The sequence below is a fragment of the Melanotaenia boesemani genome, chromosome 4 (assembly GCF_017639745.1).
Source record: "Melanotaenia boesemani isolate fMelBoe1 chromosome 4, fMelBoe1.pri, whole genome shotgun sequence".
In the NCBI taxonomy this organism is placed as follows: Eukaryota; Metazoa; Chordata; class Actinopteri; order Atheriniformes; family Melanotaeniidae; genus Melanotaenia; species Melanotaenia boesemani.
In genome coordinates, this window is record NC_055685.1 from 35,034,547 (window position 1) to 35,060,935 (window position 26,389).

General features: G+C 39.5%; 1 protein-coding gene across 1 annotated transcript; it reads right to left on the reverse strand.

Annotated features, from left to right (window-relative positions):
• Window positions 1–1,765: 1,765 nt before the first annotated feature.
• On the reverse strand, window positions 1,766–26,280 carry LOC121638039 (multidrug and toxin extrusion protein 1-like). The gene is made up of 27 exons (XM_041982458.1): window positions 25,784–26,280; window positions 24,454–24,555; window positions 24,284–24,352; window positions 24,039–24,187; window positions 23,897–23,939; window positions 19,690–19,734; window positions 19,499–19,596; window positions 17,743–17,840; window positions 17,416–17,597; window positions 17,010–17,118; window positions 15,658–15,701; window positions 11,181–11,600; window positions 10,760–10,861; window positions 10,600–10,668; window positions 10,244–10,392; window positions 8,331–8,373; window positions 7,184–7,228; window positions 7,005–7,102; window positions 6,777–6,874; window positions 6,407–6,588; window positions 6,182–6,290; window positions 4,736–4,811; window positions 4,451–4,520; window positions 4,232–4,364; window positions 4,041–4,135; window positions 3,889–3,952; window positions 1,766–3,460 (listed from the first exon to the last, which is right to left on the reverse strand). The coding sequence occupies exons 1-27, from the start codon at window positions 25,943–25,945 to the stop codon at window positions 3,225–3,227; spliced, it is 3,090 nt and encodes a 1,029-aa protein (XP_041838392.1). The 5' UTR covers window positions 25,946–26,280; the 3' UTR covers window positions 1,766–3,224.
• Window positions 26,281–26,389: the final 109 nt, after the last annotated feature.

The window sequence follows — 26,389 nt, forward strand, 5'->3', positions numbered from 1 at the left end:
TTTGTGGAAGCTCTGGTGTTGGTTTAATTTGCTCAGGCCATGGAGAAGGACTTTAGATTGCTCTCTAGGATATTCTGGCAAATAAGGAAGGGAAATTAGGAGCATGTCGAGTGGAGGACTGCTGACTGAGATCTATTTAATCCATGGTCACAAGATCAGGATAAAGATCATGGATACTAGCAGCTGAAATGAGTTTTCTTCTGGGGTTAACTCGACTCAGCCTAAGACGTGGAGTCAGGAGCGACAGCAGCTGTGGAGATGAGAGAGGTCCTCAGCTGTGCTGAAAACAAATTATATTTATAATTACTTATATTATAAATAAATGATATATTTATAATTATATTTATAAGTATTTTATACTTTCTTTAAACACAGCACAGAAAGTAATTTGCTAATCCCGATAAAAAAAAATAAATTACCAGTTACATATAACAATTTTTTTTTTTCACTTTTTGTCAAGATACAAATAAAATAATTTAAAAGAAAATATATTTTCTTTTAAACTATAAATATATAGGAACATCCAGTAGTTCTTCATTGTGTTCCAATAGTTCATGTCCAAAACTGCAAACCAGGAACACCTAGCAATTATTCATGTTCCAGTGGTTAATGTACAAAAGTGCAAACCAGAAACATCCAGTAATTATTCATTATGTTCCAGTAGTTCATGTACAAAAGTGCAACCCATTCTGTTCTCAGGTTAATATTTCAGGCAGAGGATTAAATCATGAGAATTTCTTGTTTCATGGCAAAATGTGCACATTTGGCTAATCAATGGCCTTGCACAGAGCAGCATAATTTAACCAAGACAAGAAAATGTTTATTTAAAAATACAAACGGTCTAAAAAGCTACTGAAGAAACACCACCCTCTGCTGGATAAAAATGTTCTTTTGTTTTTTTATTCGGTGCAAATGGATCCATCATAGTAACAGTGGTTACTATTTGTAGATTTAAATTTCCATACTAACAAGAGTTTTAAACGCTTTGTTTTTGTATTTAAAATTGTAAATTAGAACTACTGCCATCATTACTATAACTACTATCACAACTAGCGATAGACCTTAAAAAAGACATTAACAAAATTCCTCAAGTGGTTCGGATATTTAATAAGTCAAAGTAAAAATAATAATTCAAAGACATGTTAGGGTATTTTAATCTATTCATACTTACTATGATTTTTGTGGATAGATATGAGGTAAGGAGGACAGATGAGCAGCCTAAGACATTCTTAACTTTTCTGCCTTTTTATTTCAGCTAATATTTCATATTAGTAAGACATGATACCTTATTTTACTGATATATTTTAACTATTCTATACATCATCATGATTAAATTACATTAGTATCTAGTGACTAAATTATTATGTATGATTTAGATACTAAATCTATATTCAGCAATAATAAATGGATAAATTCCCTAAACATCTGTAGTTTCAGGGCTGCAGACCTGAATCACACCTCAGTTTAAGTTTGATCAGATTTTGATCAGTTAAACAAGAGGATGTAGGATCAAGACATTTCTGGATTAGAAGTCTTGAGATGGGAAAAAATAAATAAAAGGTGTTTTATGCTGGTGTCACCATAATAATCTTATTTTGTGAGGATAAAGACACAAAGCACCACACATACACTTGAATATCTGCTTATTCATACATTTATCCAGTCAAAAATTCATGTGGCAGAGAGGCACAGTCAGTAGTTCACATGGAAGTGAGAGACAAGAAACAAACATGGAGACAACTGCACATAAATACACAACACAATCCATCATTTAACAGTTTATTTGTGACAAAGTTCTTTGGTATCTTGTAGTTTGAGCTATTCCTATTTTGTTATTGAAATATTTGAAAACAACCACAATGTTAATGAAACTGGAGCAGAAAAACATTGCAATTTGTATGATTTGGTGTTGCAAAAGCTATGCTAAGAAAACAGAATGATAAATACCCAATAATCTTAAAGAGCCTCAGCTATCCCACCGCAGCACACAGTCTGCATTCCTACATCAGAATTCAACCTAACAACAGATTATTGCTCCAATATAAAATTCCTTTCTGTAACCACACATGAGCCACTTGGATGTGGATGTTCTGCACCTCATTAAAATAAAGAAAACATACATGAATGTGATATACTTAATTCAGTTTGTTTATGTTCATGCAAGTTGGGAAGCTTTGTACAAAGTTCATAAAAACATAAAATAGTAATCTGAAATTCTTTACATTAAATGTGTTTGTAAACAGTACAAAGACAATTTAATAAATGCTCAGAGTAAAATCTATGTATGTATCTATCTATCTATCTATCTATCTATCTATCTATCTATCTATCTATCTATCTATCTATCTATCTATCTATCTATCTATCTTTCTATCTATCTATCTATCTGTCTGTCTGTCTGTCTGTCTGTCTGTCTGTCTGTCTGTCTGTCTGTCTGTCTGTCTGTCCATCCATGTTCTACTTTTAGATAAATACAGACTTTAGATCATTGCGTTATGTTTTTATCTGCCTTTTACAGAGTGTCCCAACATTTAAGGCTACACATTTATAAAATCTGCAGCGTGACGATCCAGAATGTACCGTCCTCAGCTGGTGTTTTAATTAAAAGCCTCTTTGCTGAGAACTCCCTGAACAAACTGGCAGTGGCTCACGGTTCGGTCCTGACGCAGCTGGAGCAGCATTGTTGTTCTGTGGAGCGTCCTGGGTTCTTTGGAGTGTTTTTGCTTCCATTTCATGTTATCATGTTATCTACTCACACAGCATTTAAACCATCGCAAATATTTAGCAGCTGCAGGGCTTCTGACTTTCCTGTGCAACACGTGCTTCACAGAGAATCGGTTATTTACTTTGTCTCTGTTTAGTGGGATCTCTCCAGGTCTCTGGCAGGTCACAGTGTTTGAACACAGTTGGGAATCATCAACACCTCAGAAGAGCAGATTTGGAAAATTGTTGCAGTTGAAGTGGAATGTTTAATTAACTACATTCAGTGTTGTACTGCCTTTACTTAATTTCTTTATCTCGGGACCCTCATCATCTTATTTGTTTCAGCTCTCAGGCACCGAGTGGCTGCAGCATTGTGTACGTTACGGATGTCTTTTAAACATTGCATCACAAGTGACTCTCATATGAGAAAGTGATGCTATGCTAATGAGAATAAAACTTAATGGAACTTGCTATCAGACCTGCCTACCATCAATTTGATTGCCAGTTTTACATCAGAGGAGTCACTTCAGCAGATCGGTGAGGAAGATTGAGGCAACAATTCCAATTGCAAGGGTGATGATCATGACCAGCAACGTCAGGCCACGACGTAGAACCAGCTGTGGAACGGACAGAACATCTCCCACTGTGGTGGTGGAGGATTTATTCTGGGCAGGAACTGGTGCCTCCTGGTATGTATGATCCTCCTCATCAAAACCGGATGCCGTTACACTGACCTGGGTCTGGCTGTGGTTACAATCTGTGATTTAGAAAGGAAGCCTTTAATATTAAATGCTGTAGTAGTAGTTGGAAAACAGTCATGACAAGGAGAAAATGCATCCTGTGTTATTCTAAAGTTTTAGAATAAACAACCCGAAGTGACCAAAAAACAAGATCATAAACAAAAGCAGCCGACATGAATTTCCTCCGCAGGGAGTCTGGACTCTTCCTTAGAGATGGGATGAGAATATCAATCATCCGGGAGATGCTCTGAGTAGAACCACAGTGCTCACACATCCAGTAGAGCCAGATGAGGTGGCTCGGACATCTGGTTCAGATGCCTCCCTGGGGAGATTTTCCAGGCACATCCCACTGGGAGTAAGACTCAGGACACACTGGAGGGACACTGGCTTTGAAAACCGCTCAGAGGAGCTTGAAGAAGTTACCTGACTCAGTTTTCCAGCTCACCTTTTTCTTCCATCTGGATTGTGTCCTTTTCTTCCTTATTCTGAACCCCTGCCCTCACAAGAGCCTTATAAGAGACAAAAAATATATCATTCTCAGCATGTTTTGACTGAGAAAGTGAGCCATTAATAAGTGGAGGGATTGCAGATACGCACCTCTTCTGCAACTTTCTTCCAATCAAGTCTCCACACAAATATAATGAAGAAAATCGCCTGCATTAACACACATATTGTAAGTCCTGTCCATAGTCCTGTTGGAGAAGATAAGAGAAGAGTTTAAAGACTTTCCTGTTAAGCACGAGGATGAGGATACATCCCAGCTGCAACACATGCTAAGCCATTCTTACCCACAATCCCCATGTTGGCTGCAAACATCAGGGTGACACCAATGGGGAAGCCAATGAAGTAGAAGCCCACCAGGTTACACAGAGCACCAATCAGTTGTTTTCCTACTCCTCTGAGGACACCCCCGTTTACAGCCTTTTAGTAGCAAACACAAATTTGATGAAAATACTAACATTTTTGGATGATTTTAAAGTTCCACATGTCTGCATAGTGTTTCTTACCGCAACAGCATCAGCAAGATGTGTGAAACCAAATATGATCATGACATCAGCAACCCTTTCTAAAATTTCACTGAAACAAACAAACAACCAGGCAGACTGAGACTTCATTGATACGCATCTGAAAATATAGCTAAAAATTACTGTTTAATTAAAAAAAATGGCATCTGAAATATGTATTTAGATTTGTGAAGGCATAAAATTGTAGCTTAATCCAAGTCATCAGAGGCGACTTCAGTTAATGTTTAACAATCTAGACAGAAAACGACCTTTTAATGCTCGACTTACGGCTCTGTGGTGAAAATGTATCCGATGACAGTTCTGGAGGCGCAGAGGGTTGCTCCAACAAAACACGCAATTATGACTGCCAGAAGAAAAAAAAAAGAGAATGGCATGAAAAAATTAATAATGAACAAATGTTTGCATACATTCATTTTAAAGGTTAAAAGAAAAAGACAGCCCAGCTCATCCATCCATCCATCCATCCATCCATCCATGACGATATGGATGTGCTTGTAAAAACAGATTTTCTTAAACTCAGAGATCCATGCCGCAGCACATTTCTGATTCTAGAAGAATCTTTCTGAACAACACATAGTTGGGCTGCCCAATGCTGCAGCACTGGACTGCTAGAGCATCACGACCAACATCCGGCTTTTTTTTACTTTTACTACAATTTTAACAAAAGGCATCTAGGATTTGAATAAACACCAAAACAAAACTGCAAACAATAGGTTTAGTCTCTCCTTACCCTCACTGGTGTTCTCATGCTCCCCCTTAGCGTAAGCGACCCCTTTACAGAACATACTCACTGTGACATTTGGCCTTGTCTCAGCCAGATTCATTATTATTAAACACCCACCTTCTCATCGTCTAGCCACAAACATCCACACACCCTCTGACACTTCAATAAGAAGCTACAGCCACATTTAGCTTCTCTAGGGGTGTCCAACTCCAGTCCTTGAGCGCTACAACCCTACAGGTTTTCATTGTTTCCCTGCTTCAACACACCTGATTCAAATGAATGACTCATTGTGCAGAACTTCATAGGCTGTTGCATCCATTCAGTTTGACTCAGGTGTGTTGGAGCAGGGAAACATTGAAAACCTGCAGGGCAGCGGCCCTCGAGGACTGACTTTGGACATGCCTGACATTGCTAGAGAACTTTATGCTGCAGCTGCAAAATTATTTAAGAGTGGTTCGACTTGAGAGGAACTTATTCAGTCACAGGCAAATGATCCCAACCTACGTTACTTGCGTCACACACACACTGCCTGTAGGACTGATATTGGTGGATCTGATTATAGTCGTGCTCCTCAAGCTGTCAGTGTGTCATTTTCTTTTCCCACAGTACTTTGATTATAAGACCAAATGAATCTTGTTGGATTGGGTTTTGTTGTAAAGCAGCAAAGCAGTGCAATAGGTAGGATATCTGAATATATGACAATAATCACATAAGATGCAGTTGCAAGCATCTGTATGACATTTAATTACCAACTTTCCTGCTTGGTGGTAACCATATGCAGCTTGTTGAGGTACATGCATTTACAGCAGTGGCAAGCAGATGGTTAATTTGCAATAATATTTTAAGCTAACTGGAGCCAACAAGTTTAAATGAGAGTCCAAAAAGGAAAGTATAAAATACTTATTATTGAAAAAATATAGCCCTAACAAATGTTTACATGTTAAACATGCAGCAGGTGAATGTAATCCATCAGTGTGTGATGTTCTCACATGCACAGATGATGGGGAGTTTGCACGACAGCTTGGCCTGTTCTACGTTTCCTGCACCAAGCGCATTCCCGACCCGTACGCTGGCAGCAGCAGAGAATCCTAAAGGAAACTAATGGGAAAGTCAAGATGCACTATTACTCCTAAAGTCTACAAAAGACATTTTTTCATTAACTACAACGTCACTAACGAGGAAGTTTGATAACTGAAACCATTTGGTGGCATTACCATATACGCTATAACAGCCAGCTCGTACACGATCGACTGTGCCCCCAGCTCGGCTTCGCTGATCACACCTGCCAGAAATCCTCCCACTTCAAATATCCACCACTCCAGACAAAGCATGAGCATACTGGGGATGGCCAGGTGGATGAACGGCCCCCACTCCTGCAGACAGTCAAGTGACCAACCTGTGGGTGAAAGTGAGTGATAAATCACCACCTAAATCTCTCATCTATACTGTATTACATAATCATAAAAGGTGAAGAGTTCTGTCAACCATTACAGACTGGAAGGGTCAGAAAGTCCAACTACTGTAGCAAAAGACCACAGAACTGAAGAGTGAGAAATGAAAGACAAATAAAATTGTACAACTGACCTCCCCATGTGGACTTATGCAGACCCTTTACGTATATGTATATAAACAGGACCACAGCCAGTGAATACTGAGAGATTGCATTGGCTGCTGCAGATCCACTTTAAGATAAAAGAAAAAGAAGATGAATGAATGTGAAGCAGAAACAAGAACTGAAATTAAAATGAAATCATTAAGATATTTAACTACATTTTCTTTTACTCAAAGACACATGTATGTAGGAAAACTTACGCAACACCCAATTCCAGATAGTATAGGAAGACATAATTTATTATTGCATTAACAACATTTCCAATTGCTCCAGTTATAACCTGAGGCCATATAATTCCCTGTAAATGAGATCACAACAGGGTGTCAGTGTTAAATTCAATGAGCAATTTACTGGTCTTCTGTGTGTTCAGAAGCTGCACCTGATTCTGAAGGTATCTCCCCTGCAGCTGGTACATAAACGCAGCCTGAGGAAGGAAAACACAACGCTGCATAAGTGTCATTTTAACTTAATAAAAGAGAACATTTAAACATGGAATTAATGATTAAGCAACAAGTCTACTGCAGAGCAGCGGGCAAAGGTTCAGTACTTTGAGGATAATGCTTCAAGACTGTGCAAGGAGGATGTCCAAACATGAAGGGACATAAACGAAATAATTTAAAGAGTATGCATGAGTTCTGAGATCAGTATTTGGTCCGAGCAGCTTTTCTCTTTAGAAAATATAAGAATTTGCTCTTAATGTTTTGCGTCTTAAATTAAGGTTAATAAAAAAAACAACACACACACAAAAAAACGAACTCTTCTACACGGCCTGAACCCTCTTAAAGAGACTGAACAGCTGGTTCTGTGCTGGGCATAACTCTGGAGCTGATTGTCTAGAGAAGAATGATAGACAAGCTGCTAAACGGACAATCATTCACATCCTCTACACAACAGTGTGTGTTCAGTGTGAGGCTTCGTCAAGTCCAATACAAGACAGAAAGCCGGAGCCAGAGCTCATTCCTGCCAGCAGCCATCACCCTTCGAAACAAAGCGCTAGCATCTTCTTCTGATGATGAATTATTATAATTTTGTAAAAAAAAAAAAAGTGTAACTGAAGTGGTGGTGAAAGCCAGTTTGAAATGTAATTTAATGGAAAACATACTTTGAAGAGAATAATTGAATAAACTAAGATGGTCATTGTTTCCAGCAGGAGCTAAAAGCAGAAAGAGGGAAAACGGGCTTCACATATTCCTTATTAATTCCCTTCAGCTGGGAATGTTACAGGATTATTATTTCATATCTGCGACTGGTGGACGTTTATTCCCTAGAAACAGAAACATGGATTTTCTGATAAATGTCATGTTTAGCACCCGTGAGCCTGAGTTTGGGTCCTCCTTAACCACGGATTATGACAGTCTACGAACATCCCCGGAGCAGAAATATCTTGGAAAATCCCGGCAGAAACAAAATCCTCACACGTTCTTATTGTGGCTTATTGGATCACATTTTGATGCTGTGATTTCTGTTTTTGGTTTCACTGAATACAATCACGTGCTGTGTAATGATTTATAAACACTGAAACTTACCGGCAGGGCAGGCATAAAGATGTTCACATACAACTGAGAGAGTCTGCGGGTAGAAACACAAACAGAAGTTTTCTTGTGAAACTGTTCATGAATGGAAATATAATTAAAAACTATTTTGATGAGTGTTTGAGTCAGAAATTATAGTAACCTTCAATGGAAAGTCAAAACCAAAACACACACTGGCCTAAATGGACCCATCTTTGCAATTCTGTTTAACCTTCTAAAACCTGAGGTGCCCAAATAAGGACAGATGGCCAAACTGGGCCAAAAAGGTCACTTTAGGGACCCTGCCTGGCCTGTCCGTAGAAAAACCTAATTCTAATTTTTTTCTGCTTTATCGGAGTGGAACATTGCAGAGATAAAGTTCACATATTGCTCTATGATTTCATAAAGACAGGGTAGAGTCTGAGAAAAGGATTGGAAAAGGGTGGGTATTAGTTGTTTAACTTTGCATCGTCATCACATCTGGTGGTTTTATGACTTTTGGACAGACAAATATCATCACCCACGTAGCCAGTTAGCTAGATGATGTTAATGTGCTGTGTTCATAAGATAATGATTGACCATGTGAACACAGGGGCCCCTCAGGGATGTGTGCTGAGTCCCCTCCTCTTCACCTTGCTGACCTACGACTCTACACCAACACACAGCTCTAATCTTCTTGTCAAGTTTGTGGGTGACACGACTGGGGTGGGTCTCGTCAGCAACAGGGATGAGACAACTTACAGGGGCGGCATGGCTCAGCAAGGTACAGCGGTCATCTTGTAGCCTGAGGGTTGCCAGTTCAATCCTCGGCTAGTCGAGTTCATTTCGAGGTGTCCATGGGCAAGACATCAAACCCCTAAATGCTCCTGATGGGTCGTGTTTGAGCGCCTTGCATGGCAGCTTTCGCCATCAGTGTGCTATATAAATACGGACCTTATATCAATTTACGGAGCGAGGTGAGCCATGTGGTGCAGTGACAACTATCTCCTTTTGAACATGGATAAGACGAAGGAGACTGTTGTGGACTTCAGGAGAGAGCACACCCAGCATGCTCCTCCAAACACCAATGTGCTGCTGTAGAGAGGGTGAGCAGCACTCAGTTTCTGGGGGTGCAAGTCACCAAAGATCTCTCCTGGACCAACAACACTACACCACTGGCTCAGTTAGCCCAGCAGTGACTCTACGTCCTCTGCAAGCTGAGAAGAGCCAGAGCCCCGGTCCACATCCTGCACCACCGTGTGGTACGGAGCCTGCATGCCGTCCTGCCGCAAAACCCTCCCACACATTGTGAGAGCAGCTGAGAGGATCATATATATATATGTATATATATAAATGTCTGGGATAGGTAACCGTGGGTGATGAGTCATATAGTAATTATCATAATAGGTTTGCATGGAGTGGCTTCGGGTTAAAAATTGGGATCCATGCAGCACTCTGCTCACAACTGGATATTTAATACATTCACCTTTATAACTACATGGCTGAGATGGGCCAGTTCAACAACATTCATAATCTCCTCCAGTTCCCCCAATTTGAGACACACTGCTTTTAATGAATAAAACAACAGTTTTTCCTTATCCCATATTAAAAATCTGAATTTGACATTATCTTGGCCAGAGAAGCTGATTTTAGGCATGTAGGTGCTTTGTTACAGTGATGAACCAAATCGATCAAAACCCACTTTATCCTTCTGATTAATAAAGTTTTAGGTTGACTCTCAGAATGGATGCTGGTATTGAAGTGCATCTCCAGTACGTAAAAGGTCATAAATGCTATATTAACAATTCTGTTGTGTAATTACAGCTTCTTTAGGATGCACACAACTCAGAAAATATGCTGTTGTGAGTTTAATTTGGAGGTGTAAGTTAATTATTAAATTAACCGAATCACTCTTAATGAGAGCAGACAATGAGGTGTTGGGGGCTGACCTGGCCACGTCGGGACTTTGTCTCACAGCAAGTAGAAGAGGTTCGGTGTTGATGAGGACGGCCCAGCAGGGGAAGCAGGCCAGCAGCAGAATCAGAATCCCCCTCTGAAGGATCACACCCACCCGCTTCAAGTTACCGCCCCCATACGTCTGCATGAAACAGGTAGACAGAGGCTCAACTAAGCAGAGCACCAAGAAACGGTGTGACTGATCAAAGAAAACTAACTTGATACAAAAGCTCACTGCTGAGTTGTTTAAAAGTGAACCCCAGGATAACTTGGGAACCCAGCAGTACTGGCTGGCTTTGTCTTGGTTAGGTAAATAAAGTAAAAGAACAGCCTGTGGTGAGAACAGTACCTGAGATATGAGGGTATCACAAGTTAATGACAAACCGGTGCCAATGGAAATACCGGTGACGTTGACCACCTGCCAGGGGAATAAAGACACACAATGAAGGGTAAATCACACACATCTGTACTGGGATGGAAGAAAAAGACATGACTCAAGAAAGTCTCACCGCAACTGATAGTGAGACTCCTGCCAGCTCCGTCTTTCCCAGGTGACCACAGAAAACCATGCTGACAAAACTGATCATAAAGATCATCATCTGGGAAATGACCTGGAGACAGACAAGCATCACAGAAGAGACCAAACTGAAATAGATTTCACCTACTTTGAAAAAATATCAGAGGAAACATTTCTCGAGTCATTTAAAATTAAAAATGTCAAATGTAGACCCTGATGATTAATGGTGATCTTACACATTGTTATGGGTCTGAAAACTGAAGGGTTCATCCTTAAATTAGGACCCTTTGATATGTGGCACCCCGAAAAGCAAACTTATTCTGTTAGTGTCATTTCTAAGATCTGGAGTATATGCACGCGCAGCAGATGACTTCACACTCATGTATCTGAGGTGCGCCCCCCGTGCGCCTTACCACTGGTCCCGCAAGTTTGAAAAGTTGCACCAGCTCATTGCGGTACTCCGGCGGAATTAAGCCACGTATTCTCTTCAGACAGGAGCCCCAACCTTCACCAGAGTCCTGAACACAGGGAGCCGCTTCACCGGACTTCATATCCACCTTCACTTTCTCAGAATAAGAGACTTTTGTTTTTCCAGAACCATCCATAACAGTTGTTCTTGTCTGTTGCTGCCGGCGCGTCAGAGGGAAGCTGCTGAAACGTGAGCTGGATGTTGTGGAGTCAGAAAGGAGGTTGGAGCACAGATTACATACAGTCCACTGGTTGGACACGTGCTGTAAATTGAGGAGTGTCCTGAGAGCCAACCACCTCCTGCAGCTGTCGGGGTGCTGCTGCCATTGGGTAAATCGCATGTTGCGTTCAAGTGCGTATAAGATCTAGATAAGCGGGAACGAGTGTGTGAAGAACATCAACCTAAAATATGACAGAAAAACACATTTACTCTTTTATAATAACTTTTCTGTACAGACACGGGGATGGTTTCCAGGTAGAAGCAACCAAGTTATGCAACTTTGACTGATTAAATCAGACTGAATATTAAATTTTGAGCTCTTTGAATTGTTGCTAAATTTAATAATAATGATAATAAAAATCTAATAAGATTCCTAAAGATAAACATTCCTTAGTTTTTTTTTGTTTGTTTGTTTGTTTTTTTTGTCTGTTGATGAGTTTGGCCGGTTTACTTGGTATGTGGTTTTAATTTTTATTGGCACCTATTTTGTTTGGTCTCTAACTGAATTCTAATTATTGTAATAATTAATCATTAATGTCTTTTAGCATAGCCTGTAAATTAAATGTTTTGATTTTATTCAGTCGTATCTTGTTTTAGTTATTTTTGGTTCAGTAGTACCCTTTTAGAATTTAGTAAGTGGACAGTTTTCCAGTTTTTAATCTCTCTGGTATTCACACTGACATCTACAGGACATGGGATCTGAAAATGACACCCCTTACTCACTTCCTCAGTTATTAAGACTTTTTTCTTTTGAGGGTTTGGTTAGTTGTTTGGTTCTTCTTTGTCCTTTTTTTTTTCCTTAAATCCAGAACACAATTCTTTATTGGGCTTGGATGTGGGTTGGAGCTGGTGAAGGTGGGGTATTTCTTTTGTAATGTTATTTGTTCTTCCACTCTAAAGAAATTTCTACACAAATATGGTCTGTTGCTTAATTTCTTGTATAATAAAACAGTAATTTTCCGATGTAACTAGTTCTATAGCTGACTATTCCTCTGAAAAATCTCACCATTTGTCGTGCAGCGTGGTTATGTCTACCCTTGTCCCCCATCTCTGGCCTGGACCCTGAAATGGTGCTTGAGGGTGGCAGCACATCAGCTCTGAACCTGTCAGCTAATGATGCCTTCACAGATGTCTATGTATGCTTTGAGCCACCTTAATGACATCACTTTGGATGTTCCTTTTCTTGCTCTTCTTCCTGCTTGCACATCTGGTTACATTTTCCAGAACAGTGCTGCATGTCTGGTGTTTGATCAACCCAAAAAGACATGTCACTCTGGGCAAGGCAAGTTTATTTGTACAACACATTTTACGAGATAATTCAAAGAGCTTTACATAAAACATTAACAGCATAGATGGAGAAAAGAAAGCATTAAAAGGCAGCAAAAAATAGTAAAAAACTCACAATAAATCATAATAAAATGATAAATTAAATAAAATGATTTAAAGCTAGATAATTATAATTGATTAAATTCATGGAACTCAAATTCAGGCCATGAAGGCCTTGTTGGTTATTTAATTTTTTCCTGTGCTGATCATTCATCCCTTTTTGCAGCCCTTCTCATTTTGATTGAACTTATGCCAAATTCTAGGCACAGCTGCCTGAGAACAACCAGTATGTTCACATAGTTGAATTACCTTCTTAAAAGTTAGAAAATCCGTTCCACTGTTTAAACAACTCTCTTACTGGGGTCATGCGCTCTATCAATCATCTCACCTGACTCAGCCAGCACTCTGATAACCGCAGATTAACATGTACAATGTTAAAACTTGTACATGGATTAACTGTACAAATATGTCACAAATGTCACATTCACACACTGATGGCGGAAGCTGCCATGCAAGGTGCTCAACCACAACCCATCAGGAGCAATTAGGGGTTTGGTGTCTCGCTCAGGGACACCTTGACATGAGCTTGACGGCTGGGGATCAAACCGGCAATCTTTGGGCTATAGGACGACCACTCTACCCACTGAGCCATGCCGCCACAAAGTCCCTAAGCTAAGGGAAGTCTTGGTGATGCATTTACAGTTCTAAATTTACTTTGGGCTTGTTAAGCATTAAAATCTGCAGTTTTCTCCAGTTAAACTTTATGGCAAATCTAAATGTCTCTTCAGTTAGTGTCATTTAACCAGTTTGACACTGAAATTTATTGGGAAACCAAATTAAACCATGTATAAAATATAACTGTGAAATTGTCTATCTAAAACACTTTGTGCACTATTGTTTCATGTTTGATTTTTTTCCTGTCCAACAAAATTTCTGGCACTTTCCAGGCCAACAATGTAAATGAGAATTTGTTATATCCATCAAGGTGGAGGTCGTGTATTCGGCTCCGTTTGTCTGTCTGTCTGCTCAACATAACTCAAAAAAGTATGGACGGATTTTGATAAAATTTTCAGGAAATCTCAGAAATGGAATAAGGATCAAGTGATTAGATTTTGGGGTGATCATCGTCTGGATCCAGAAATTTTTTGGAGGATTCTTTACTATGGGAAGATGGAAATAATTTTGCCATTGGAGCTTCTAACTCAATAACAATGCCCACACTCACTGGCATTTTTTTTTACAGTGGTTTGGCAGATCTCTGTGCTTCGTTTTTACTTTTATTTAACCTTTATTTTACAAGGCAAAACATTAACGTAAAATAAATTTGCTAACCAAGTAATTAAATAAATGCTTAAAATAAAATAAATCAAATGTTGGAATTAAAAATAAAGCAGATATTTTAAACGTTTTATTTAAAGTAGAAAAGGCATACACCAGTTTGAGTGCATTTAAACTATGTATACAGAGATGTTGCAGTATGAAGTGAATACATACCAGTGCAATAATTTCATTTTAATCAATGGGAAAGAAGAGAAAGCACATTTAATTCAGTGAAAACAGGAAATGCTGTATATATGTCCAGAAAACAAAGAAAAATGTTGATTATTTAGGCACCAGCACAAAGTAGCTGCATATAATTCTCATTTTGACCTCATAACTTATGACAGGTCTCAGAGTATTTTTTTTTATTGTGCAGTAAAGCTGCAACTCTGAACATGAACCAAGCATGAAAAATGTGCTCTCTGATTCTAATCTTTTTAAAGCAATAAATCAACTGCATCAATGACTGGGATAACTGAGACATTTTTATACATGCATTCATGACCTCTGCAGTGCAAGGTCACCATTTACTACTGATGTCTGGGTCTGACTCCTCAACTGACTGAATCCCTTTAAGCATCAAAGGTGAATTCATCAAAGGATATGATGAATCCAAGAAGCCATTAAGTTTGGTTGGAAATGTAAATGCTGAAATTCTTTAGTTTCCTCTTTCCTCCTTTTCTTTGGCCGAGTCAGCAAACACTGTGGAAAAAATCTCTGCTAGCTAAAGCTTTACTTGTCTTTGCTGTTCCACTGTGTATCCTTATGAGGGAACAGTCAAAAACAATTTCTATACGCACAGTGAAGTTCAAGAAGAACCAACTGGTGACTATCTGATCCATGATCAGTTCAGCCATTTCTGTCTCAGTTTATAAAGGTCAATCTTCAATGTGTGTTCATTGGGCTATAAAGAGCTAAACAGACAGAACTAAGACGTAAACCTTCTGGCATCAGAAAATATCTTCAGGTGCTTAACCACCTGATTTACATGACAGAATGCAGTCAGATTTGTGCTCTGTCTATCAAAGACACCAACATAAAAACCTCCATGTCTTACATTATATCTGGTTTTTAAAGGAGGTCAAGACATTTAAAATGACAAATATAATCTGGGCCTTATTTAGCTGTTTCAACAATTTTTTTTCAGCAAGTTGTAGAGCAGCAAATCAGAATTTAAAGCTAACAGTTCTGGAGACTTCTGTCATTTCAAGAGAGCGACCAGGAAGTTGCTGATGATAACTCCAGCCACCAGGATTACGATCATGATCAGAAGAGCCAGACCACGCCAAACAACCAGTTGTTTAACAGACAAAACATCTCCCACTGTGGTAGTGGTGAACTCTCTTTGGGCTAGGCCGCTGGCAACTGGCTGTGTTTCGCTTTCAGGATCATCTGTGGACTGAGCTGCACAGACTTGGGACAGGTTCTGATTTGATTCTAAACGTTTGAGAAAGAGTTTGACATGTTTGGCAAAGGTTAACAACATATGTTTCAAGAATACTTAAAAATGGTGAAAGGGTGTAAATTAGGTCTAACCTGGATGCTCCAACTCAAACGTCTCTTTTTCTTCTGTGATTTGGACCCCCGCTCTCACAAGAGCCTGTTCAGAAACACGAAGAGGAATTAAAGAAATAACTCAGTGTTTTAATCTCAGATATTGCTATAAGAAATATTAAAAGTGCCCTCTTTTAGTTGTAAGATTTAACATATTAGGACATTTAAAAAATTGGGGAAATACTGAATCTTATAACAAAATCTTGCTTCTGATTAACAATGCAATATATTACATTGTATCAATATATATTTAACAAATCTCATTCAGTCTACTTTACAACACTGCCTCCTTCAGTTAATTGTGGTTTGCAGCAGTGGTTTCTGCACAGGTCCACTGAATGACTGCAGGTGTCCAGGTCCTGTGGCTGCAAAACAAGCCCAAATGCTCTCAAAGTGTTGTCTCAAGGGAGCGGAAGAAGGCGTGGAAGAAAAAGGTGGAACAACCAGCAGGGATGACCGCATGTGGGAGAGCTTTACAAGTAGTGGACTGAGGAAGGAGTTTGTGCTTCGAGAGCCACCACACAGATGGATCCTGGACATGAGCTTCAAATGTCGTGTTCCTTTTACTAAGCCGCTCCTGAACAAAACAAATCAGAAGCGTCTTACCTGGGCTAAAGAAAAAGTGATGTCCACTGGGCTTTATTAAGTCCAGAGTCCACGCAGTGTCTACCAGGAGACTTTAGAGCACTTAATGCTTCCTTCAACAGAAAAGCTTTTTGGAGATGCTGACTTTATTTTCCAGCAGGACTTGGCACCTGCCAGAAGAACCAAAACTTGGTTCAATGACCAAAGATTACTGTGCTTGTTTGGCCGGCAAACTCTCCTGACCTGAACCCCGTAGAAAATCTATGGGTCATGTCCAAGAAAAAGATGAGACACATGAGACCGAGCAATGCAGAAGAAGCCGCTATTGAAGCATCCTGGTCTTCCATTAAACCCCAGCAGGGCTGCAGGCTGATAACACCCATGCCACGCCGCATTGAGGCAGGAATTCATGTAAATGGAGCTTAAACCAAGTACTGAGTTCATATGCATGACTATACTCTTCGGATGGTCAAATTTCTGTATTCAGTATTCTTTTTTTTATTGAATTCATGTAAGCTGTAAGCCATAATCATCAAAATTATAACAAATAAGACAAGATCTCACTTCGCATGTAATGAGTCTATAAAACATTAGTTTATCTTTTTAAGTTGAAGTCCTGAAATAAATTAAGTTTTGCACAATATTCCATTTTTTTGGTGTTACTGAAGCTGTTTTATTGGCACATGGTTTTAATGTTGTTGCTTTCTGGTATGCACAGAATGCGTTTTTTTGTGTTTGGAACAGTTTTACTATATACACTGGTTCTTACATGCACAGATGATGGGGACTTTACAAGAAAGCTTGGCCTGCTTGGTGTTTCCTGCACCAAGAGCGTTCCCAACCCGGACACTGGCAGCAACAGAGAATCCCAGTGGGCACTGTGAAAGAACACATAATGACAGATATCACTACTTTATTTTGTATCCAGGTAAAACTCTTTTGTTGTACATTAAAGCAACACTTTCGGGATGTGTTATTAATATTTCCTGCTGAGAGTTGGAGAAATATGATGTCTGCAGAGTCCGAGATGTAGCTTCTGGGTTTTACATTCAGTAACATAATTATTCTTTAGAAGTTATTAAATATTCCCAAGTTAATGTTTCATGGAAGGAATTATAAACACGTTATAAATGTCAACATCTTTACGTTTAGGAAGGATAAGTCAATGGAGTTACCATGTAAGCCACAATGCACAGCTGGTATGCGATGGACTGAGCGCCAAGTTCCACCTCACTGATCACACCTGCCAGGAATCCTCCAATTTCAAATATCCACCATGAAAGGCAAATCATGAGCATACTGGGAATGGCCAGCTTGATGAAGAGACCCCACTCCTGCAGACAGTCAAGTGACCAGCCTGTCGTTCAAAGGTATAAATTCAAAGACAAGGACACACAGCAATAAACCAGACGTGGCAATCAATCCGGATTAAATGATTACAATAAGAATGGTACGGGAGTCTGGAACAAAGACAAATCATTTTAAATGAGAAGTGAACTGGCCTCCCCATGTGGCTTTGTGTAGACCCCTCCAACAGATGTAAACGTACAGGAACAAAGCCAGGAAGTACTGAGAGATGACATTGGCTGCTGCAGATCCACTTCAGTATCACCATGAAAAACAGTTTGAGCAAAAATACAAGCAGATAAAAATGCTATTATTTTATTATTAAAGACATTTGTTTTACTGTAATCATATCTAAAATCATGTCATAGGTTTTATTAATTTTGCTTTAGAGGTTTTGAAAGAATAAAGATTTCAGTCCAAGAACACTATAATTTTATTAATCTTTGTAAATTCCCAATTAAAAATATATTACAACCTCCGAGTGAATAAGAGTGCCAGTGGCATTAATTTGATCATTTTATTTAGTCCCATTTTCCCTGACAGCTTGTGTTTTACCTCATTTTGTTTAATTTTGTCGGCCTCCACAGATAAAAATAGGACAGTTTGCTAATAACAAAAGATTCTACTTCTGCCATTGAAATAAAAGTGTTTTCGGGAATAAGCATTGTCAGGGTTTACACCCATTCAGATGGGGTGCATTTGTAAAAAAAAAATAATTTATTGGTTTTTTTCAGACTTGAGCTTGATGTCCTCTCTTATTTAACAGCCTGCAGTAATATTGAGCTGTTGTAGACTAGCTTGCAGTGTTATTTTTTCTGACTAAATGAGAAGACGTACTGTGTGTGGAACAAGAAGGCAACATCATGGCTGCGCATTCCCGCCTCTGAACTAACATATATCTAGTTAAAATCTCAAAATCCAAGAATCAAACAGCCAACGTCTTAGGGGTCCAGCCACCTCAGCTGCTGTAACATAACACGTTATCAAATCTTAGACTGCATGCTGCAAATTATTTAATTAGATATAGGAGGGGTATAAATCACATGTTTGATCACAATTTCCTATTAATATGAGAAATGCTGATTTAATTAAATCACTTCCATTCATATCTAATCACAAAAACATTAACAAAAATAAAAAATACAAATATTAAAATATATTTTTTCCTGAGCTCAATGAGACATTTAAATGAGAATCAGTCTGTTCATATAACAAAAAAAAAGACTGCGCCACATTCTGTGTATTGACCTTTAAGATGTTCGCATCATGGAAAAGAAAACATGAATAATAAATTTCTGTTTCAGACAGGACATAGATGCTATTGGCTCATCGATATCTGACTTCATATATCTTTTGTCTGTAGCTGAAGCTCTCTCTGATTTCCCAGTTCATTTCCTGGTAAAACTAAGGGACATGGTAAAAAGCTGAGGAGTAATCATGACTCAGCATGGTGGTGCCATAGACAAAACTCCTCCTGGTCTTTGCTGTAGCAGACTTTGCTGACAACATGCTGTGGATTAATACAAATTGTTAACACTTTAATGTAGATGAGTAACAACAGAAAGGGGGGTGAAGAATAACTCTTTTACATGGACTTTATACTTTTTTTTATCTATCCTGTACTTGTACATAAAAAACTAAATAACACAGGGCTTGGTCTTGTGAGAAAGATGAGAGGAAATTTTCATATTCATGTTAATCAAAAGTCAGAAATTCACCAAAGTGAAATTTATCACTGATTATCTCAAACAATTTCTGTGATGATCCAATGAGTTACCTCACATTTTAATCTGGAATCAGGTGATGGAGGGGCAGACCAAGAAACCAAATGAGATTTTTTCTATGTGAAAAACCAACAGTAAATACTGATTTTCTCTATACATTAATCATTCATGATCATACAAAACTCACGCCACACCCAGCTCCAGAGGATAAAGGAAGATATAGTTGATGATTGCATTGAGGACATTTCCAGCTGTTCCAGTTATAACCTGAGGCCACATAATTCCCTGGAATCAACAGAACAACAGATTTTAGTACGGACTATATGTAATGGTGTTCATTAAATTCCATGTAAATAGTTTTGTGTTAAGGGGTTGCACCTGATTTTGTAGATATTTCCCCTGAAGCTGGTACATAAAAGCAGCCTGAAGATAAAAACAAGTTGAGTAAAGAAGCCATCCTAATGAATATGCTAATATCTATAATCCTTTCTTGTTTATCAATCAATCAATCAATCAATCAATCAATCAATCAACCTTTATTTCTATAGCACCTTCTCATACCCCAGGGTCCCCAAAGTGCTGTACAGATTAAATGACAACAAATAAAACATCAAATCACAATAAAACAAGCAGTTTAAAACAGTAAAACAGACAGATAAAAATATAATTAAATTAAAAGACCTAGCCTAATGATCCTGCTCTCCAGGGTTAAAAGCCAAAGTAAAAAGATAAGTTTTCAAAAGACATTTAAAATTATTCAAATCTTTGGCAGACCTCACAGAGAGAGGAAGTCCATTCCAAAGTTTTGGAGCCACCACGGAGAAAGCTCTGTCTCCCCAAGTGACTAACCGAGTCCTCGGGACTACTAACCTGAATTGATTTTCCGACCTCAGTGCCCTACCAGGACGGTGGTGGTGAAGCAATTCGAACAAATAAAGAGGTGCTAGACCATGTAAACATTTAAAAGTCAAGAGTAAGAGTTTAAAAGAAATTCTAAAAGCAACAGGCAGCTAGTGAAGGGATCGCAGCACTGGCGTAATGTGCTCCCGCCGTCTAGTACCCGTTAGTAAGCGGGCAGCTGAGTTCTGAATCAGCTGGAGACGGTTTAGAAGAGACTGATCAATCCCAGAATAAAGGGAGCTGCAGTAGTCCAGTCTAGAGAAAATGAAAGCGTGAATAACTCTTTCTAGGGCATCACGGGGAAGGTAAGGTTTAATTCTGTTGATAAGCCTCAGCTGATAAAAGCTAGACTGGACTACTGCACAAACCTGCCTGTCAAATTTGAGGTTAGGATCAAATAAAACACCAAGATTTTTAATAAAAGAAAGAATAAATAAGTCCAGGGTACCAATAACGCTGCTGCATCCTGCCAGCAGGTCAGATTTACCAAAAATAATGACCTCTGTTTTACAATGTTCTTCAACAGATATAGTGTACAGTGAAATCTAAAAGCAAAATATACCCTCTTTCAAATCTAAGGTTTTACATTAGGAAGTCATTTAAAACTTCATAAGTTTTTTACCAGACTTGGAAATTAATTAAATACCTTCACTGTTTCCATCGATATAAAGAGGGTAAGGAGCAGCCAGGAGCTCCACTATAAAAGCAAACATTTAGTCAGTTTGCGTCTCTGTAGCGTTCAGGTATGTTCAGGTATGTATGTTCTGTCTGGGGAGGGTTATAAGATCATTTCCAAACTATTCTGAATCCATCATTCTACAGAAAGAAAGATTATTCACAAGTGGAAAACATTCAAGCCAGTCTTCCCTGTCGTTGATGTCCCAGCAAGTTTGGCCCAAGGTCAGGCTCTATGCTTACAGAAACCACAAAAAACCCAAGAGTTACATCTCAGACTCTACAGGCCTCGATTTGCATTTTAAATGTTAAAGGTCCCATATTATGCAAAATTCACTTTTTAATGGTTTTGGAACAGTCATACTGGTCCCCCCGCATGTGTAGGAGACCCGTAAGTGTGAAACTCTTTCAGGCGCTCTCTCTCCCCCCTGCTCCACCTCTAGGGAAGTAAGTGCTGAAATGAGCTTGTTTGAAAGCGTGTACGTTATGACGTCATAAGGGACAATAACCACTCCCCACAGAGCGATGGACCCGTCTACCGGCTCTCAAAGCACGCCCTCTAAAAATCACCTAGCGCCTAGTGTTTTTCCCTCTTCGGCAACCCTCGTTAGCGGACATGGCTAAGCGACAGAAGCACTGTTCTGATTGTGGCTGCATAAATGAACACGAAAACGTTTTTTTACTTCCATCCACTGAACCCACGAGGACTGAGTGGATTAATTTTATTTTTGGAGGAAATGTACCCGGAAAACTTCCAAAGGTTTTGCATGTCTGTGGCCAGCATTTCAAAGAGGACTGTTTCCACAACATGGGGGCATGGAAAGCAGGCTTCGCCGACCGTTTGAAGCTGAAGCCAGGTTCAATACCAACTGTCCGTGACACAGCTGGAGAGGTAAGAGCTGGCAGTTATTTTATCGTTTCGGCCTTATTAGTCTGATAGCTTGAAAATATATTAACCTGTCAATCACCTCATGACGGGCGATGCGATGGGCGGAGCCAACAGCTGAGCTGCTCCACCAGGGTTCCGCCCACCATAAACGGCACATTTCTGAAGCTGCTAAAAAGAGGGAGGTGAAGAGAAGCCGCTGCACTCAAACTGAGGGTCGATTTGTCCATACCATGGCGGAAATATTTCATTTAGATATTAATGAATGGTCTCAGATTGGGAATAAAGTGTATAATATGGGACCTTTAAATTCATGACAGTACAATTAGAAAAAGACTAAACAAGTACGGCTTGTTTGTAATATTGCAGGAGAAAGTCTCTTCCCTCTAAAACAAACATGACAGCACAGCTTATAGCAAAGCTGTAACTGGAGGACCTGGTAGAGAGGTTTAGTCATAACACACAGCAGCATGTTTGGAGAAAGCCAAGCACATCTCAGCACTATGAGGCCAGATCAGTCTCAATAAGAATGAACTCACGCCAGGTGTTTCACAAATGCACACGCTCTGGTTTGTATTCGTATTTCAGAATCGGAAATGCACACGCTCTGGTTTGTATTCGTATTTCAGAATCGGAAATGCACACGCTCTGGTTTGCATTCGTATTTCAGAATCGGAAATGCACACAATCTGTTTCACAAATGCACACGCTCTGGTTCACAAATATAATTTTGAGGCACACTTGTAAGATTATACGAATTGCTGAACGTGCATTTACGAACTGCTTCTCATTTGTGAACATCTCTGCATTCGTGAGAGAATTCTCTGCGGTGGATTTTGAGACTCCCCTGACGCCGCAGTGTAACGAATCTCACCATTGGTTGACTAATCTGTCAATCAAATTTCCGAGTGTGATTGACAGATTCATCAGTCAATCAGTTAATTCGATAACATTACATGATCTACAACGAGGGAATGTAAGATAAATGTGTTACTTACAGGTTGTGATTGTTGCGTCTCCTCCATGTCTGCCCGCTAGTTGGACTTTAACTACCATGCTCAAATAGCAGTATTAGCTCTGCGACAGGTCTAAAAGTGTGGAGAAAATGTAAGGAGCAGTATGATTGGCTGAATGCAAACACACCTGATTGACCGATGAATCTGTCAATCACACTCGGAAATTTGATTGACAGATTAGTCAACCAATGGTGACATTCGTTACACTGCGGCGTCAGGGGAGTCTCAAAATCCACCGCAGAGAATTCGTAAATGCACGTTCAGCAATTCGTATAATCTTACAAGTGTGCCTCAAAATTATATTTGTGAACCACAGCGTGTGCATTTGTGAAACAGATTGTGTGCATTTCCGATTCTGAAATACGAATGCAAACCAGAGCGTGTGCATTTCCGATTCTGAAATACGAATACAAACCAGAGCGTGTGCATTTCCAATTCTGAAATACGAATACAAACCAGAGCGTGTGCATTTCCGATTCTGAAATACGAATACAAACCAGAGCGTGTGCATTTGTGAAACACCTGGCGTGAGTTCATTCTTATTGAGACTGATCTGGCCTCATACAGCACAAACACCTCACATCAACTGTGAAGCATGGTGGCGGAAGGCTGGTGATTTTGGCTTGTTCTGCAGCCACAGGACTTGGGACACCTGCAGTCACGGAGTGGACCATGAACTCCTCTGTATACCAAAGTATTCTATTCCAAAGTATTCTCACATCACCCTTCATGATGATGTAAGAGACTCATAATATTTAGAAAATCATAACTTCAAGGTACTGGTGCTAAAGGTGGTTCTACAAGCTACTGCATGATGAGGTGTACTTGATTTTTCACACACTGTATCTGCATCTTGACTTAGATTTTGTTCAGTAAATAATGATAGTATATTTAATGTGTTGTTGTTCATTTTCGGCTGTATTTGCTCATTTTAGGACCTGGTGATGTCCTGATAGATAAAACCTTTGAATTGAAAGCGAGTGTTCATGTTTTTGACATGAATGTGTTTTGATAGAACTGCAGTGCTACACAGGAGCCTTCAACATTTACTGATCAGGTGTCTGTGTTTCACAGGCTTGTTAGAATAAACAGCAGGCATGAAACTCACTGGGAGAGCAGGCATGAAGATCTTCACGTACAACTGAGCAAGGCTTGATAAGAAACAAGTAAGGATAAAGAAGGATAAATACTTCTGGAACTGGATTTGTAAAACCTACAAAGAAAGATGTTATATTGCATTTTCTATAGACCTGGCAACCTCTGGGCTCTGCTTGACAGCGAGTAGAATGGGCTCAGTGTTAATGAGGAGGGCCCAGCAGGGGAAACAGGCCAGCAGCAGAATCAAAACCCCCCTCTGGAGAATCACACCAATACGCTTCAAGTTACCGCTCCCATAGGTCTGCATGAAACAGGTAAAACAGAGAAACAAGGAATAAAAACTTGATTCAAAGCACTGTTGAGCTGTTTGCAGAATAAACTGAGCTGAGGACTCTACCTGAGATATAAGGGTATCACAGGTTGTTGACAAACCAGTGCCAATAGAAATACCAGTGACGTTAACCACCTACCAGGGAGAAAGCAATATCCACCAATCATATTCTGAATCAATGAAAACAAAGAGAAAGTTTATGAAAGGCATCAGTAGGTTCAAGCTCGTCTTCCCACCGCAGCTGCCAGCGACACTCCTGCTAGCTCTGTTTTCCCAAGGTGACCGCAGAACACCAAGCTGATTATACTGATCATGAAGACCATCAGCTGGGAAAAGACCTGAAACACATCAAACACAACACACCAGAAATGAATAAAAATAAACAACCTTGTGTTGAAACAGTGTTTAAAAAGCCTAACTGATTGTGAAACTCTGCTGGAGGGATCTCTCAGTATACTCCGCCTCCACTTTTTGCTTCAGATACATACTAAAATATAGTACATGAGAGTAATTCAGCAAAGTATTTTGTTTGTTTTACAGCCCATTTTAAATTCATCTGCACATGTATGACACACACAGTTCCTGTAATCTATGTTATTTGATATTGTAGCGACAGATGCACTTGATATCATTTCAGCTGTTTATTTTAAGTAAAAAATAATAGATAAAGCTTCCAAGGAGAAGCAACAGCAGTCACGTGTTATTACCTCCAGGTATAAGATCATATTTTTGGCTTTAACATACTCACCAGTCTGGTTGTTCGATAAAAGACAACCACAAATGAAAACCAGGCAAATGAATTCATAATAATGTTCATTAATCTACCAAAGCCTTGGGCCAGCCCTCATTTCTTTTTATTTAGCCAAGAAATCAGAATAGGTACAGCTACTTACTTTAAAAAAAATCTACAAACATTAAAACAGTGTCTAAATAAGACAAAATTTTACTTTGTACTATTCGAAAGAGCTTGAAAGTCAATATTTGGCACAAGCAATTCTATTCTTAATCACATCCTGAACACTCTTGCGATTTCTTTAACATGTCTTCAAAATTACTTCTCCAGGCTTCTTGAAGGACATGTCAAAGCATTTTGAGCTCGGGGTTCTGGAGAGGATTCATCCCTCTATCAGACCTGCTGCTGCTGATTATCAGTACAGTTCTTGTGTCATGCAGTGGCATACCTCGGCCTTTCATTGCAGAGGAACTTGCCTACGAATTATGGCGATTAAAGATTACATTACTCTCAAAGTAACTCAGTCAGTCTATATAGTGGCTCAGTTCAGTTCATAAAAAATGGGAATAATAAACAACTAAATTCAACAATCCTACATTTCAATTCAATTAATCTTTATTTATATAGCGCAAATTAACAACAAAGTCGTCTCAGGGTACTTTACAGGCAAAATAATGAACAATAACAAAAAATCGGAGACGCTCGTATTGCAATCCTTCCTGTAACTCCTTGTATCCATGGCAACATTGTTCTTCCTGTTTCCCTATAACTAACACATCGGTGGGCTATCCATAGCTACCATACAGTTTATAAAGAAGACGTTTTATTCTCACCACTGGTCCTGCCAGTTTGATGAGTTGCACCAGCTCATTCCTGTATTCTAGCAGGAGAAAACCTCGGATGCCTCTTGAACCGCAGCCTTTACCGGGGTCCTGAAAAGAGGACGCTTCAGTCAGGTCTGCGGTAAATTTAGTGTCCGCCGCCGAGCTATCCATAACCACAGTGTAGCGCTTTAAAAAGACGCGAGTCCGAAAAACGCCTCCCCCATTTGACACCTCTATGAATAAATGTCCTCTGGTGTCACAGAAAACGGAAAGAAAATCTGCTGGAAATGAGTTTTAACGGCTGGGAGCGAAGTTCGAAATCTCCTCGCGCTCCAACTGAAACACGACGCGGTGACAGTGACAGGACCACCAGGATATTTAGAACAAAAACACGTAATCACGGTCTCATTCACTAACACTGCGTAGTTTTATACAAAAAGTGTATTATGAAATCTAAAAGTGTCAACATCAGCATGGTTTTCTTTGCACGCGCGCTTCTGTCCTCCTTCCGCTCCTTCAACGGCAAGGACGTCACGCTGACGGAGAGATCACGAGATCTAGAACGGTCCACGGAAGTAGCGTAATTCCAAAGAAAACTGTTCCCGTGTGGAAATT